General features: G+C 41.9%; 1 protein-coding gene across 5 annotated transcripts; it reads right to left on the bottom strand.

The window, feature by feature from the left end:
• Nucleotides 1-9,046: 9,046 nt before the first annotated feature.
• On the bottom strand, nucleotides 9,047-15,310 carry LOC113167839 (trafficking protein particle complex subunit 6B-like). Of its 5 annotated transcripts, XM_026368728.1 has the most exons (5): nucleotides 15,177-15,304; nucleotides 14,962-14,989; nucleotides 14,922-14,930; nucleotides 12,847-12,964; nucleotides 9,047-11,206 (listed from the first exon to the last, which is right to left on the bottom strand). In XM_026368728.1, the coding sequence occupies exons 1-5, from the start codon at nucleotides 15,214-15,216 to the stop codon at nucleotides 11,156-11,158; spliced, it is 246 nt and encodes an 81-aa protein (XP_026224513.1). In that variant the 5' UTR covers nucleotides 15,217-15,304; the 3' UTR covers nucleotides 9,047-11,155. The 5 variants fall into 5 exon arrangements, 2 of the variants coding, with proteins under 2 accessions (XP_026224513.1, XP_026224512.1); XM_026368727.1 differs by having other exon boundaries at nucleotides 14,922-14,989; nucleotides 15,089-15,303; XR_003299310.1 differs by lacking the exon at nucleotides 9,047-11,206 and adding an exon at nucleotides 14,154-14,286 and having other exon boundaries at nucleotides 12,871-12,964; nucleotides 14,922-14,989; nucleotides 15,177-15,310.
• Nucleotides 15,311-15,889: the final 579 nt, after the last annotated feature.

The raw sequence follows: 15,889 nt of genomic DNA, 5'->3' as shown, positions 1-15,889 counted from the left end.
TTTATTACTGATTTATTTTCTTATAAATCTTTTATGTTATTATTCATTTTCTATAAAAAAATTAGAAGAGATTTGAGAAGTTAGGAAGTTAAATAGCCCAGCCTCACCCAGACTCTGCTTCCCGCGGCCCCCAGGTAAATTGAGTTTGAGACCCCTGCTCTACACACTATAAGGTCTTTGCATTCGTCTCTTGCATTGGTTCAGTTCCCGGCTGCCACGTCACATGCCAAAGTGTCCTTGGGCAAAATACTGAACTGAACTGAACTGAAACTGAAACTGAAATTTCCCCCAGTGAGTTAGGTCAGCTGCATAGCAGCTCTGCCATGTGTGTGAATGGGTGAATGAGACACAGTGTAAAGCACTTTGAGTACCAGCTAGGTAGAAAAGTGCTATATAAGTGCAGACCATTTACCATTTAAATTAAACTTTGAGCATCATGTCACAAACCTTGTTCAGACATGTTTTTATTAACTCAGAAATATCTACAAAATATGTTCAATTCTATCATTTCATGACACAGAAGTGATCTTGCATGCATTTATTTCCTCATGCCTTTACAACTGTGACAGTCTATTAACCTGTCTAAGCTACAAATCTTTTAATTGGCTCCAGATTGTTCAGAACTCACCTGCAAGACTCGAAAGAATGAACATATCCCTTCTGTCTTAGCTTCCTTACACTGGCTTCCAGTATAATTTAGGATAGATCTTAGGATTTTATTAATAACTTTAAAAGCCCTGCATGGCTTTTCCCCTAACTATATATCCCAGCTGTTAAAGCCTTCTCAACTGCCACGTAGAGATCCTCTGGCAGAGATCTTTTGCATGTCCCTGGTATTAGAATGAAAACTAGAGGCGACAGAGCTTTTGCAGTTAGAGCCCCCAAACTCTGGAATGACTTACCTAAGGAAATAAGATCAGCTGACTCAGTAACATCTTTTAAATCTCTCTTTAAAACATACTTTTCATGCCTTTCCTGACCTCTTTTAAACAAGGACAGCTTCCCATTAATTTTCATGACTTTGATAGAGTTTCCTCCTTTAAACAGGGTTGACTCCTTATTTAGGACAACTTCCTATACATTTTCCTGAATGTGATTGAGTTTTTTCAATCTATCTTTTGGAACTACTACTGATGTAGTAGTTGTTGTAAATTTTGTTTATGGTTTCCCACACACCAACAGCTGAGGCAGATGGCCAACTTACTGTTTCTGCTGGAGGTTTCTTCCTCTAACAGGAGTTTTTTCCTCTCCACTAGTGCTGGCTCAAGTTGAATTTGTTGCATCACCTGTTTTTTATTTCCTATGTGAAGCACTTTGTAACACATGTTTAGAAAGGTTCTCTATTAATAAATGTATTATTTTAAATTTATTACATCAAAGCCAGCTAGTTAACCAGACCCGGGAGCTGTCAATTCAGCTGTGTATGACTAGATGTACAAATATCAGTCAGCATGTTTCATACACAAGACTAGTTTTTCCCCTTTTGTCACAGAAGTAGTTGAAAAAAAAGCAATGGTAGAGGAGATGTGCCCTCGCTTCCCTGAGCCTGTCCCCCTCAAACATCCCATCACATCACTAAGGGTGGCTTTGGAAAAGGTGATTTTCTTTTATTCATATTAAAATTTGTTTTGTTTGTTTTGTAAATATTTTGGGTAAAGTTAGTCTTACTGAAGTTTGTCCCAACAGATCCCACTCCTAAAGATGAGCAGTCACAACCCCCGACTACCAGCAATTTTAGCCATTGTGGTTTTAAACTATTCTGTTCTGTGGAATGGTAACTTTGGCAAGAGGAATCTAAGTGACCCCTTGTCATCTGCACCCAATGAGTACACAGTGTACAGGTGAGCTTTATAGTTGCATACATTGTGTGGAGTAGAGCAGCGGCTCTACTCCGAGCTCCTCCCGGGTGACTGAGCTCCTCACCCTATCTCTAAGGGTGCGCCCAGCCACTCTGCGGAGGAAACTCATTTCGGCCGCTTGTATCCGCGACCTTGTCCTTTCGGTCATGACCCAAAGCTCATGACCATAGGTGAGGGTAGGAACGTAGACTGACCGGTAAATCGAGAGCTTTGCCTTTCGGCTCAGCTCCTTTTTCACCACGACGGACCGGTACACCGACCGCATTACTGCTGCCGATGCACCAATCCGTCTGTCAATCTCACGCTCCCTATTTCCCTCACTCGTGAACAAGACCCCAAGATACTTAAACTCCTCCACTTGAGGGAGGATCTCCCCCCCAACCTGGAGGGTGCAAGCCACCTTTTTCCGGTTGAGAACCATGGCCTCGGACTTGGAGGTGCTGATTCTCATCCCAGCCCCTTCACACTCGGCTGCAAACCACCCCAGTGCCTGCTGGAGGTCCCGGTCTGATGAGGCCAACAGGACAACATCATCTGCAAAAAGCAGAGATGAAATCCTGTGATTCCCAAACCGGATTCCCTCCGACCCCTGGCTGCGCCTAGAAATCCTGTCCATAAAGGTAATGAACAGGATCGGTGACAAAGGGCAGCCCTGTCGGAGTCCAACATGCACCGGGAACAAGTCTGACTTACTACCGGCAATGCGAACCAAGCTCCTACTCCGGTCATACAAGGACCGAATGGCCCTTAACAAAGGGTCCCGAATCCCGTATTCCCGGAGTACCCCCCACAGGATGCCACGAGGGACACGGTCAAACGCCTTCTCCAAGTCTACAAAACACATGTAGACTGGATGGGCGAACTCCCATGAACCCTCGAGCACCCTAGCAAGAGTATGGAGCTGGTCCAGTGTTCCAGTGTTTTGCCAGGACGAAAACCGCATTGTTCCTCCTGGATCCGAGGTTCGACTAGCGGCCTAACTCTCCTCTCCAGCACTCTGGAATAGACTTTCCCAGGGAGGCTGAGGAGTGTGATCCCCCTATAGTTGGAACACACCCTCCGGTCCCCCTTTTTAAAAAGAGGAACCACCACCCCGGTCTGCCAGTCCAGAGGTACTGTCCCCGATCTCCACGCGATGCTGCAAAGGCGTGTCAACCAAGACAGCCCTACAACATCCAGAGACTTAAGGTACTCGGGGCGAATTTCATCCACCCCTGGTGCCTTGCCACCGAGGAGCTTACTGACTACCTCGGTGACTTCGACCAGGGAAATGGACGAATCAACCTCCGAGTCCCCAGCCTCTGCTTCCTCAACAGAAGGCGTGACGACGGGGTTGAGGAGATCCTCAAAGTATTCCTTCCACCGTCCTACAACGTCCCCAGTCGAAGTCAGCAACTCCCCCCCTCCACTGTAAACAGTGTTGGCAGGAAACTGCTTTCCCCTTCTGAGGCGCCGGACGGTTTGCCAGAATTTCCTTGAGGCAGACCGATAGTCCTCCTCCATGGCCTCGCCGAACTTTTCCCTGGTCCGAGTTTTTGCCTCTGCGACCGCGCGGGCTGCGGCACGTTTGGCCTGCCGATACCCATCAGCTGCATCAGGAGTCCCACAGGCCAACCAGGCCTGATAAGACTCCTTCTTCAGCTTGACGGCTTCCCTTACTTCCGGTGTCCACCACCGGGTTCGGGGATTGCCGCCACGACAGGCACCAGAGACCCTACGGCCACAGCTCTGAACAGCCGCATTGACAATGGAGGTGGAAAACATGGTCCACTCGGACTCAATGTCTCCAGGCTCCCTCGGGACCTGATTGTAGCTCTCCCGGAGGTGGGAGTTGAAGACCTCTCTGACAGAGGGTTCCACCAGACGTTCACAACAGACCCTCACAATACGTTTGGGTCTGCCAGGTCTATCCAGCTCCCTCCTCCGCCATCGGATCCAACTTACCACCAGGTGGTGATCAGTTGACAGCTCAGCCCCTCTCTTCACCCGAGTGTCCATGACATATGGTCGAAGGTCAGATGACACAACCACAAAGTCGATCATAGACCTCCGACCTAGGGTGTCCTGGTGCCACGTGCACTGATGGACACCCTTATGCTTGAACATGGTGTTCGTTATGGACAAGCTGTGACTAGCACAGAAGTCCAATAACAAAACACCACTCGGGTTCAGATCAGGGAGGCCGTTCCTCCCAATCACGCCCCTCCAGGTATCACTGTCATTGCCCACGTGGGCGTTGAAATCCCCCAGTAGGACGACAGAGTCCCCAGTCGGAGCACCTTCCAGTACCCCTTCCAGAGACCCTATGAAAGCTGGGTACTCTACACCGCTATTTGGCCCGTAGGCACAAACAACGGTGAGAGACCTATCCCGTACCCGAAGGCGCAGGGAAACAACTCTCTCGTCCACCGGGGAAAACTCCAACACATGGCAGCTGAGCTGGGGGGCTATAAGCAAGCCCACCCCTGCCCGTCGCCTCTCACCATGGGCAACTCCAGAGTAGAAGAGAGTCCAACCTCTCTCAAGGAGTTGTGTTCCAGAGCCCAGACTGTGTGTGGAAGTGAGCCCGACTATCTCTAGCCGGTACCGCTCAACCTCCAGCACAAGTTCAGGCTCCTTTCCACCCAGTGAGGTGACATTCCATGTCCCAATTGCCAGATTCTTTGTCCAGGGATTGGGTTGTCGAGGCACCTCCACACGGCTGCCACCCAATCCACACTGCACCGACCCCTTATGCGCCTTCCTGCGGGTGGTGGGCCTACGGGAAGGCGGTCCCACGTCGCTCCTTCGGGCTGCGCCCGGCCGGGTCCCGTGGGAGAGATCCCAGCCACCAGGCGCTCGTCTACGTGCCCCAACCCCAGGCCTGGCTCCAGGGTGGGGCTCCGGTGACGCCAATCCGGGCGACGTTTCCGACCTTGATTTTTCACTCGTCATAAGGGGTTTATGAAGGATGGAGAATCCAGTGAAAATTATTGTCCTCAAATTAGTGTCCTTTGTCCTTAAAGTGAAGGAACACAGCTGATTCAGGTCCTGAGGTGTTGTGCCTCCTGTATTGTGTCATCCTCTTTTGTAGCGGCTGTTTTGTTTCTCTAATGTACAGCTCAGAGCATTTTTCACTGGACCAAGTAGACTATACTACATTGCTCATCTTTTGTTTTGGAGTCCAGTCCTCTTTTTTACCGGTGTTGATTTCAGTATTTAGTTTTCCACTGTCTAAAACCACAAAGATCAACTGTCAAAAAAACTACAATACATTATTATAATTTGTACTTGTACGTGTCACACCCTTTCCTACGAGAAGTCGAAGGGAATAGGAGTCTTTATAAATATTCACCTCATTACATAAAAGTTCAGTAACATGTGAAGGGAGCTAAGGACACATCTCTGTCACCTACTACACCAAATTAATTAGATTGGGCTCACTAGAGCAAAGAGAGCAGCTATAATTACACTGAGCTTTGTTCAAAAATAGAGCTAATGAGCTGATGGATCATTTCTACTACCAAAAAAATAACCCCATGGTGGTGCTTGAGGAAACGTTATGGAATGAATAAAGTCATGATACATTAAGTAGGGACCGTAAATGCACAAAATCAGAAGAAATTTCACTGTAAAAGCGGTAGATGGCCATGCTAGGTGAGCCAGTATGGGAATGTTAACCTGATTACAAGCAGTGTGTTTAAGAGTGTTTAGCTATAAGTTCCTAACAATGTGTTAACTGAAAGCAAATCTTTCTGCTTGGAAACATACAAACTTAACATGCATGTTCAGAACAGTGCTTGATATAAATGTTTTGCTCACCAGTCACTGTGCCTAGTGTTTTTTCCAAGGTTACCAACCAGCATTTTCACTGGCCATAATTTCTTATTATTAAAAACATTGACCTAAAAAACATGACCAAATAACAACCCCTTTAGATTTTAATGAGAAAACACTACACTACAGCTCATTATCAAATATTTAACCATGACAAAGTCATACGTAAAGTATATTTTCTATGAAAACATGCATTCTATGAAAACAAAAACATAAAATGGGTAGCTTCTTAATGCAAACAATAAAACTGTTGCAGGGGAGTTGAATATTAATTTAGAAAATAAAAGGACTGAAAACACTGGCCAGTGATGCGTTTGGTGATGCTTCAGTGGGAATTACCCCTGGTTTTATGCCCTCTCATGAACCCCCTTTTTATGCCAGTGCCACAAATATCTCTTAGTTTAATTTGATTTAAAAAATTCTCTTAGCACTGACCGAATAAGTGAGTCATCTATGTGTGCTCACAGTCTCTCCACCATGACCCTTTATCAGAGAGGATTGGTGTTTGGCTATTTTGTGACCAAAATCAACCAAAACATTATACTTTAATCTAACCTTTAATCCATAATCATTATATTGGATTTTATTTTTCTCTGCCGCACAGAAATGTCAGAAATGTCATTGATATCTACAGATACAGCTGAGTTTTTCTTAACTCAAGGGAGGGCCCCCAGCAGACCAATCTATAGCAGCATGTGAGCCATCTCTAACTATAAGTTTTATCAAAAAGGAACATTTTAAGCCTGATTGTTTAGATCAGATAGAAAATCTAAAAATTCAGTTAAAAACTAGTAAGGGACAGGAGGACACTCCACCAGTTTTTTGACCTGTCCAGTTTGGATCAGCGAGGCTGAGAGTGAGGCTCTGAAATTAATTCAAACTATGTTTAGGTCTAGGTTAGATTAACAAGCTTGAGTGGAAGATTGCTGCTACTCCTCCACCACAACCTTTGCATAATTAATATGACTTGGGGGGCTGACTTATTCATATCAACAAATTCTACTGTAAAATACTGCAAATCTATTTGATGGTCACTTATCAAATCCTTTATAGCAGGTTTTGCTATAGTGTTTATAGCAAAACCCTGCTCCGCCACAATACCCTGACAACCATGCTGAACCCAGTCTTCTAATGCCACAGTGGTTACTTTGCCAACTCCACTGGCATACCATGGAAGATCAACCAGGGTTTGATTTCCCAGGACTCAACACTTATAGGGTGACAAGGATAGCTGGTTGACCATACTTTACTTCATAAAAGTAGGAATTCAGTTTAGAACAACTGTGACTGAAACTGTGGGTCAGTGAAGATGTCACATTTCTGCAAGTTTGTGTTCTGTTTGTTCAACAACTGTTTCATAAATTGCTTGGTCTGTGAATGGCTTGTTGCTCTGCACAGAAAGCACAGGGAGGGGAGGAGAACTGGATAAAGAGAAGAAGAGACCCCATAGGTTAAGAACTGCCACAACAAAGAAATATCTACTTGATTGGCATCTTTAGTAATAAAACGAATTCTTTACCTAGCTCCTTCCTGGTAATTATAGTTAGGTTTGCCTTATGACATCTGTAGTAATGTCATGTAGAAATTTTATATTAAGAGAAGAAACCTCCAATAACACCGGGCTCAGGGTGGACGGCCATCTGCCTCGACCAGTTGGGGTGAGTGGAAAAAGAAGAGAGAAAAGAAGCATAACAAAAAGCAACAGACAAAATACTGGGCAGGCAGGTGGAAAGAAGACACAAAGTAAATGGCATGTAATTGTGAATGCATAGAGACTGGAGGGAGAGAGGAGGGTAGACGGGGAGCTCGCTAAATCAAGGGTGGTCCTCGAGCAGGCAAAAGTGTATAGCAACATAATTAAGAGATCGTTCAAAGGAAAGTTTTGATCCGAAAAGCAGAGAGAGCTTTTTAGGTAGTTACTGGCACCTCCTAATATTAGGGAATTACAGTAGTCCAATCTAACAAATGTATGGACTAGTTTTATAGTGTCACTTTGAGACTGTATTTTCAAATTTTGGCAGTATTTCTCAGGTGGAAGAAAGCTATTCTAGTCAGTTTTATTTGTGAGATTAATAATATATCGTGGTAAAATTTAACTCCAAGGTTCCTCACAGTCTAATCTCAAGGCTAAACCATTGCCATCTAGATTAATTCAAATAAAATGATTTTTTTTTTTTGTATAGAACCAAATCACAACAGATGTCATCTCAAGGCACTTTACAGTGTTTATGGCTGGCAAACCCAACAACCTCACTTGAGCAAGCACTACTGTAGGTGACAGTGGAGAGGATTCCTCTAAACTCCTTTTAACGGAGGAAACCTCAAGCAGAACCAGGCTCAGAGTGGTCGGCCATCTGCCTTGACCAGTTGGGGTGAGTGGAAAGAGGAGAGAGAAAATAACAGCAGGCAACAAAAAAACAACAACAAGCAGGAGAAACTGGTGGCATTTGAATGGATAGACAAGAGGAGAGGAGCTCAGTGGCCAAGGACGGTTCCACAGCAGACTAATCTATAGCGGCAGAACTTAGAGATGATTCAGATTCACCTGAAGGACCGGTATCTGTTCCTCTGGAACAGGAGGAACAGGATGAGCATTGCCAGAGACCTACAAAATGACTCCAGCAGGCCACTGGTGTGAATGTCTGCAATGAAAAAGACTTCATGAGCCCAGATTTTCTCTTGTGGGCCCTGTGCTAACTGCCTGGCACTGTGGAGCTTAATTGGCAGATGAGAGCAGGTTCCCCCTGACAACATGTGACAGACATGAACGTCTAGAGAAGCAGTGGATGGGTTGGAAATTTCCGTAAAATGGACTAACCTGTTGCATAATTTTTCCACTTTCATTTCATTTTCATAGTGTCTTATTATAGTGTCTTATTTTAATTTTCATCAAACGATGTGGCATCCTTTCATTTCTAGCAGACCACATCAGTATAAATATCCAGCATGATTTTTTTTCTGCATTGAAATCTGATGTGTTTTCAAAGTGTTCCATTATTTTTTTGAGCAGTGTATGATCTCTCTTGCTAATTTGAGTAGGTACTCTGGCATCCAGTATTATTAGTTATTGGGACATCCTATAAATAGTGAATTACAATAGTCCACTCTAGAAGTTGCAAATGTATTTTTATTATTGGTGAATGGAAATCACAACATGGAGTCTGTGTGGATAGGTCTCAATTAAGCTTGCATATCTGGACATTGGAATTTTATACCATTTTTGTTTTGCAAAACTGCTCTGCCTCTGTCAGGTTGTGTGGGGATTAGGTTCAGAATATATATTAGCCTGTATACTCAAGTGGGTGATGAAAGACAGACTATTTAATATCCTATATAATAATATAGTTCTCTCTCTTTTTTCTCCAAACCCAGCTGGTAGCATATCTCACATGATGTGCAGTCCAGTACATAGGTTTTAAGGAGTCTATCTAGCCATTCAGTTGTTAAATTGCCGACTCAGTTCAGTCTGGATATTTTTTACTATTCTATCAGATTCTGATCATTAAGGAAAACATTTGCGCCCAAACAGAGAGACTGTCAAAATGGGACATTGGCATTTAAACTCCTAAGTTAAAGGGTTGTAGAGAAGTTTTCCAGCATTTAAAGCTTTGTTTTCATAGAAACTGTATATACTGTAGTGCTTTGGATGTCCATCAGGGATCAAGTGTAGAAAATGTGTAAACACTGTAGAACAAAATATCAGCAGTACAATGTATAAACATGGATGAAATGGGGCTTGAGTGCATGCAGGGAGGGTTGCCAACAGATGTACAGAAAAATACATGATCAGCTAATCAAAGCAATGGTCACAAAACCTAACATTTGTCTTCATGCCTAAATTTATTTTTTGTGCCCCAACATGACAAAACCATCATGGTATCATAATCATAACCAGGCATTTATACCCTTTACCTGACAACAAAAGAACTGTTGGCTACCTGCTGCTATAGAAAGAGCTCAACCTACATTATAGGTTACATTAAAGGGTCTAATAAATACAGTGCCTATAAAAAGTATTCACACCATTGGATGTTTCAACTTTTTATTGACATTATAAATCAATCATGGTCAATAAAAGTTGGCGACTTTAACAAAGAAAATTAGAAAAATACCTCATTAATGTTAAATTGAAAACATGTTTCTACAAATTAATGTCAATTAAAAGAATATGTAAAAGGTGAAATCATTGTTTGCATTAATATTCATCCCCTACAGGTTAGTACTTAGTAGATGCAGCTTTGGCTGCAATCACAACATGGAGTGCCATTTTTGTTTTGCAAAACTGCTCTGGCTCTGTCAGGTTGCGTGGGGATTAGGTTCAGAATTTGTGGATAGAGTTGAAAAGTGATAAACAGCCCTTTTCAAGTCTATCCACAAATTCCGAGGTCCCAAGTTGACTTGCAGACTAAATAAGATCCTCCAGGTTTGTTTTATATTTTGCTGCATTCATCTTACCCTCTACCTTAACAAACCTTCCAGGGCTGGCTGCTAAGAAGCATCCCCACAACATGATGCTGCCACTACCATGTACACACTTACATTTCCCTCTCCTTGAATATGTTTTGGATACCGTATTTTCCACGCTATAGGGCACACCTAAAAGCCGTTGTGTTTTTTTTACGCATTACAACTGAAAAAATGTTTGGGAGTTATGGTGAACGTGTTGAATAAAGTTTGACTGACTGTTTTGTTTCGCTTAATGTGCCTTTTAATCCAGTGCGCTTTATATGTGAAAAAAGTTTGACTATTCAATGGCAGTGTGCCTTATACTCCGGAGCGCCTTATAGTGCAGAAAATATGGTAATTCAGAACAGCCTCTAATTACAACAGCAAAACACCAGTCGATATAATGACCACACAGCCAATTTTGCAGCTCTGACACAGACTCAAGCATTCATCTTTAAAAAACATTTCACAAAGGCAGGACATTTGTACAGATAAGGTGTACACTATGCTGGGATCATACAGCATGTCTGTAGTCCATCTGTGATCTTAATGAACACTGGCACTATTAACATGGCTCAGGTGGTTCAGTATCTACACAAATGCTGCTGGCAGGGCTGATGGCAGAGGCAACAGGTCCTTGACAGAAAAATGAAGCCTCCTTTCTGTTCTTAAACATATCCTTATATGCAAAGAAACAGGCACATGCGTGTGTGCGCAGGTGGTGTGACTAAAGGCCATCAATATAACCAGTTTTAAATTAATCATGAATAAATAAAAACTCTAAATATAGTTGGCAACAAATGTAATTACTGATTATGTGGTTTTAGTTAGCTATATCACACAGTGCTTTGTGAGGCGAACTGAAGTAAAATTTAAACTTTTTATTATGTCCCACTGAGATTTCTAACAACAAAATTCAGCCTAGGAAAAGTCTCTTTTAACAGTATGTCATGAGGATTACTGTTGGCACCTGATTTGAGCAATGTGTGCCTTACATGCAGGCAAGACGGACACCTCAGCAGTCACAATAATCTTCACCCCCTAGGCTGGACAGAGCTCCTCTCACCAAACCACAGGTTAAGGTACTGCAGAGAGACAAACAGTCGTCAGTCATGTGATAGGTAAGGATTTCCGGGTACATTCCAGTGTTGTGTCGCATGTGTTTGTTCAATGTGCAGTAGCTGCCCAATGTGCTGTGTTAAAACACAATGAAAAACACTGAAACAGTATAATAGAGTAGTTTAGTCAATTATTTGTATCTGAAAATTTGAGGATATTACACTTGTACCTATTTCTTTAGGTACAAATCAGGCTGACAATAAAAAAGAAAAAAAGAAAAAAATATTTATGCTGTATGCTGTATCAATGTAATAGGTCACAACTGGGCAACAAAACAACCTTGTCAGTCACTTTTTCCAATACTTTTGCTCACATTTAAAATGGGTGGGTTCAAACAAAAGATGTTATCTACTAAGTTGTGTATTGGTTCCAGACATAAACACCTGGAAATGAAAGCTGAAGTGAGGAGTGTAACAAAATAATTTCTATTCTCTTCAAATTGAGGACATTCTGAGCACATGTTGTTAACAAGTGGCAGAGAAATCCGTCAGTGCATTTACATGCAATCGAATAACCAGGTTACAGTTGGCTTTGTCTAGAGAGCCGATTCTTAAGTTTCATATAAACCGTAACACCGGTAACGCTATAAACGATAATATGACAAACCACAGCCGACTGACATGCTCTCTCTTCTGAACATGTTTGACCTGAAACTAGTCTCTACTCCTCCAACCCACAAAGCTGCAGTCTCTAGCTCGTGTAGCCCTCCACAACATCAGAAAAATCAGACCCTACCTGACGGAGTACACGCCCCAACTCATTGTACAGGCGTTGATCATATCTCGTCTTGACTACCTCAACGCACTGCTGATGGGGTTACCGGCAACCACGACCAAACTCCTACGGATGATCCAAAATGCAGCAGCACGCCTCATTTTCAATCAACCAAAAAGGTCTCATGTCACACCACTCTTCAGATCTTTGTATTGGCTTCCTGTGGCTGCAAGGATCAAGTTCAGAGCTCTGTCTCTTGCCTACAGAGTGGTCAACTCTACAGCTCCATCTTATCTCAGTTCATCATTCAGGTCTACATGCCCTCCTGTCCACTGCACTCGACCAGTGAACGACGTCTGGTGGTACCAGCACAACACAGATGACACCAAGGAAAACTCTTCAGCTCAGTGATCCCACGATGGTGGAATGAGCTGCCAAACTCTGCACGCTCAGCCACCTCACTTGCAATATTTAAAAAAACTGCTGAAAACAGAACTCTTCCGCATCTTCCTTTGCACTTTAAAAAACAAACAAACAAAAAAAACACTTTTCTGCTCTTTTGTACTCACATCTCTTGAAACAGAAACACTTTTTTGATAGCACTTTGCTTTGATGTTTTTCTTTGGATAGAAGCGTCTGCTAAATGACTAAATGTAAACGTAATAGTTACTCTAATCTGCATAGGGGATTAGAGAAACGTGATTTCCTGACGTAGAATTCTCACAGACAACTTTGATCACTCTGCCATGTAAATATGTAACTGGGTTTCTAATTGGCTTTTTACAATAGCACATGTGCATAACCAGAGTGCGTGTAAACTCATTCCACAATTACCCAAGAAACCTGGTGTCTCTCAGTATCCTGGTTATTTGAGTGCATGTAAACGCATTACCTGGTGATTGGTTCGAAGGTTGTCAATTTGTTTCTTGAACACACAGGTCCAGAAGTCTTTACAGATGAACTTCATAGTGTCCAACTCATCTTTGAAATGTGCTGTGTCCTTTGCAAGTCTAGACAAAAACAAAAAGCAGTTCAAATAAAGACCAGTGGACTAAAGCATTTATGTCAAGTGTTACTGCCACAATGGAAGAATCCTTGATAAAAAAAAAACAAAACATAAAAGACCCACATTCAAAGGTTCAAAGGTTACTGGTTTGTAGCATGTACTAGACAATAATATCTCTAACTAACTGGTTTAATTCTGCATTTTACTGTTAACACATCATATGGAAAACTAATTATCATATAGAACAAAGACAAGAAAAGCAGTGGATATTTGTCACTTGGTGGACACAGGTGGCAAACTCAAACTGTAAATCCTTCCGACTGCTGGACACCACCTGTTTTAGAGATTTTGTTAGCAAGAAAACTAATTTTAGTAAACTGTCTAGACATGGTGGTGATAAAGCAAAATTGATGGACATAGGAATGTAAAAAAAAAAAAAAAAAACTCTAAAAGCTACAATATGTAATTAAAGGCCAGCAAAATATCTAAGCCGTGGAGAAGAACTTTAAAGTAGTGGTCTAGGAAGAGCTGTTTCCATTTCATGAGGTGTAAGTGCAAGTTATCAAGGGTTAGGGTAGGCTTTCACAATCTCTGACTTTTACTCCATATATTGAAACATTCTGACTTTACCGTCCTATCTTTAGTCATAAATATACATTTTTGTTGTTTATTTATTTTTTTACAAGTTAGTAATTCAGTAACTTCTGCAATTTCCTAAAACAGCTGGTCATTAACAAATGTTATTCAAGGAGAAAATAATGTATGGATCAAATACATAAATCCAGTCTGTATCAAATGTACTATATATCAAAGTACTTTAGCAGTAACTTCACTTTAGTATCTCCAAATTGTGTTACTTTATTTGTATGCAGAGGGAAATGTACATTTCCATCAACTACATTTATTTGACACAATTATGAATTACTTTAATGAAGAAATCAATCAATAAACATGTGATGTAATTACATAGGACATTATCCTATAAGCACCCTAGTACAAAGTCTGGGCAATGTCAGAATGTGATCTCTGCAGTGTCACACATGCTCTACACAGGCAACTCCACACCTACTGAAATCAAGTTTCCCCCCCATGTGTCAGTATGCTATTCACACGCAGCATCAACTAATGTGTCAGTGTTTTATTCAAACGCATCATCAATTAATGAGCCATGTATCAAAGAGATCTCAGAAGACCTATTATCAAGAGTTGCTGATATACATGTACGGATGAAGACTGTAGTGGTAAGATCGCTGCCCTCCACTTAGGTTCAAATCCCAGCTCCAGTAGGGCTCCTTAGGCAAGATCTCCTATCCCTACATAATAGCACTGTGAACATGAAAAATCAGAGACACAGAGAATCAGAGACACAAAGGGAGGATCCCACTTTCCCTTATACGTCCCTTACTTCCTTGATCTTCTCTCACCCCAGAACTATGTCCCAAAGTCTTTTATTTCATTATCAGGAGGGAGGGTAACAACAGTAAAATAGAACCAATGTAACACATTCACAAAACCAGGAAATTGCAATTGAACAATGCCACAACTTTTACTTGTGACTGCACAAGATATGATGCAGTGATATGTACAATTAATTAAAACATTAGCAGTAAACCAGCGCTGATGAACTACAATTAGCAAACTATTAAAATGATCGGCTAGTAATAAAAACAGACTAATATAATATGATATGAACAAACTGAAAACACCTAATCTCACAGTGACGAGGGTCTGCTGGTTGTTTGACTAATGGCGTTTCACACAACACTGTCCAATCGCATAATTTAAATGTTACAAATCAGTGTGATATGCTATTATAGGTGCATAATAAGTTATAAATACGTTGATAATGTAGCTGTTGCAACAGTACTAATTTTCAATTTAACTGATGACCCAGTATTATTCAGCACTGACGGTTTGCGTCACGTGTCACAGTGAGCAGTTAGAAACTGTTAGCTCGTTACCTCTCAATTAGCTCTTCGCCGACTCTAAATCCCATGTTCTCCAGCTTGGTGATATTTCTTCCAATCTCCTGAACATAAGTGAAGAGAAATTGTGAAAAGAAGAACTGTCAGAGAGTGTAGCGTTAGAAGAATTAAGGAGATAACTGAACTGGCGGTCAGCCTCTTACCACCTCTCCGCTGTCTGTTGACTTGTACATATAATACTGCATCACTGCATTTTGTAAAAATTGAAAATGAGCTTCGTCTGTTATTCACCTTCTTCTACAGCCCATCCTTCTAACAGCAGCTGCTTCATGGTGTGTCTCACACTGGGACCGATATAATTACACACACTGACAACTAAAACAGTATGTCTGAAAGACAACACAAACACTTTCTGTCGCTTCCTGTTTCCTAGCGAAAGGATCGAAGCCTAACACAGAGTGTCTGCATTAGCGCCCCTGTCGGTATGGAGTTTCAACTGTCTCACGGACCACACGAAAAATAAAAGCTCATACACATGCTCGAAGATTAAACAAAGTAAATTAAATGAATTAATAAAAGAAAACAGACCCAGTATCCTCCATTTCTAACTCAACCCACTTTTGGAAACAGAGGCAAAATGAGGGAGTCAACGTTTTACCAAAACTTTTATGAAAATAATACAGTAGACAAACTTATTAGCCCTCTTAATAAAATCAAATCCTTAACCATAGTCAGGTGATTATAGAGGAATTGTTTTCAAAAGCTTAAAAAGGCAAATTTCCACTAATATCGGCCACTTGCAAAACTATGTGTCTGAGGTGTTGTCTGTAACACAGGTGCTACATAGGGGATAGTTCTGTCTCCCTTCCTCTTGACCCTGCATATCTCAGACTTCAAGTACAAATGAGAGTCATGCCATTTTCAGAAGTTCTCTGATGACTCTGCAGTTGTAGGATGTATTCAGGGTGGACACATCACAGAGTACCAGAGAGCTGTGGACAGCT

Source organism: Anabas testudineus, chromosome 7 (assembly GCF_900324465.2).
Source record: "Anabas testudineus chromosome 7, fAnaTes1.2, whole genome shotgun sequence".
NCBI lineage: Eukaryota > Metazoa > Chordata > Actinopteri > Anabantiformes > Anabantidae > Anabas > Anabas testudineus.
Note: the sequence above shows the minus strand (reverse complement) of the source record. Positions and strands in the feature narration are given on the sequence as shown.

What these genes read in the sequence shown, in the direction of transcription:
- LOC113167839 (XM_026368727.1), bottom strand. Translation starts at nt 15,130, where the DNA reads ATGCAGTATTATATGTACAAGTCAACAGACAGCGGAGAGGTG. An exon ending in GGCGAAGAGCTAATTGAGAG is followed by an intron (nt 12,965 to 14,921) that starts GTAACGAGCTAA and finishes GTTTTTGTCTAG; the next exon opens with ACTTGCAAAGGACACAGCAC. An exon ending in ACCTTCGAACCAATCACCAG is followed by an intron (nt 11,207 to 12,846) that starts GTAATGCGTTTA and finishes GTCTCTCTGCAG; the next exon opens with TACCTTAACCTGTGGTTTGG.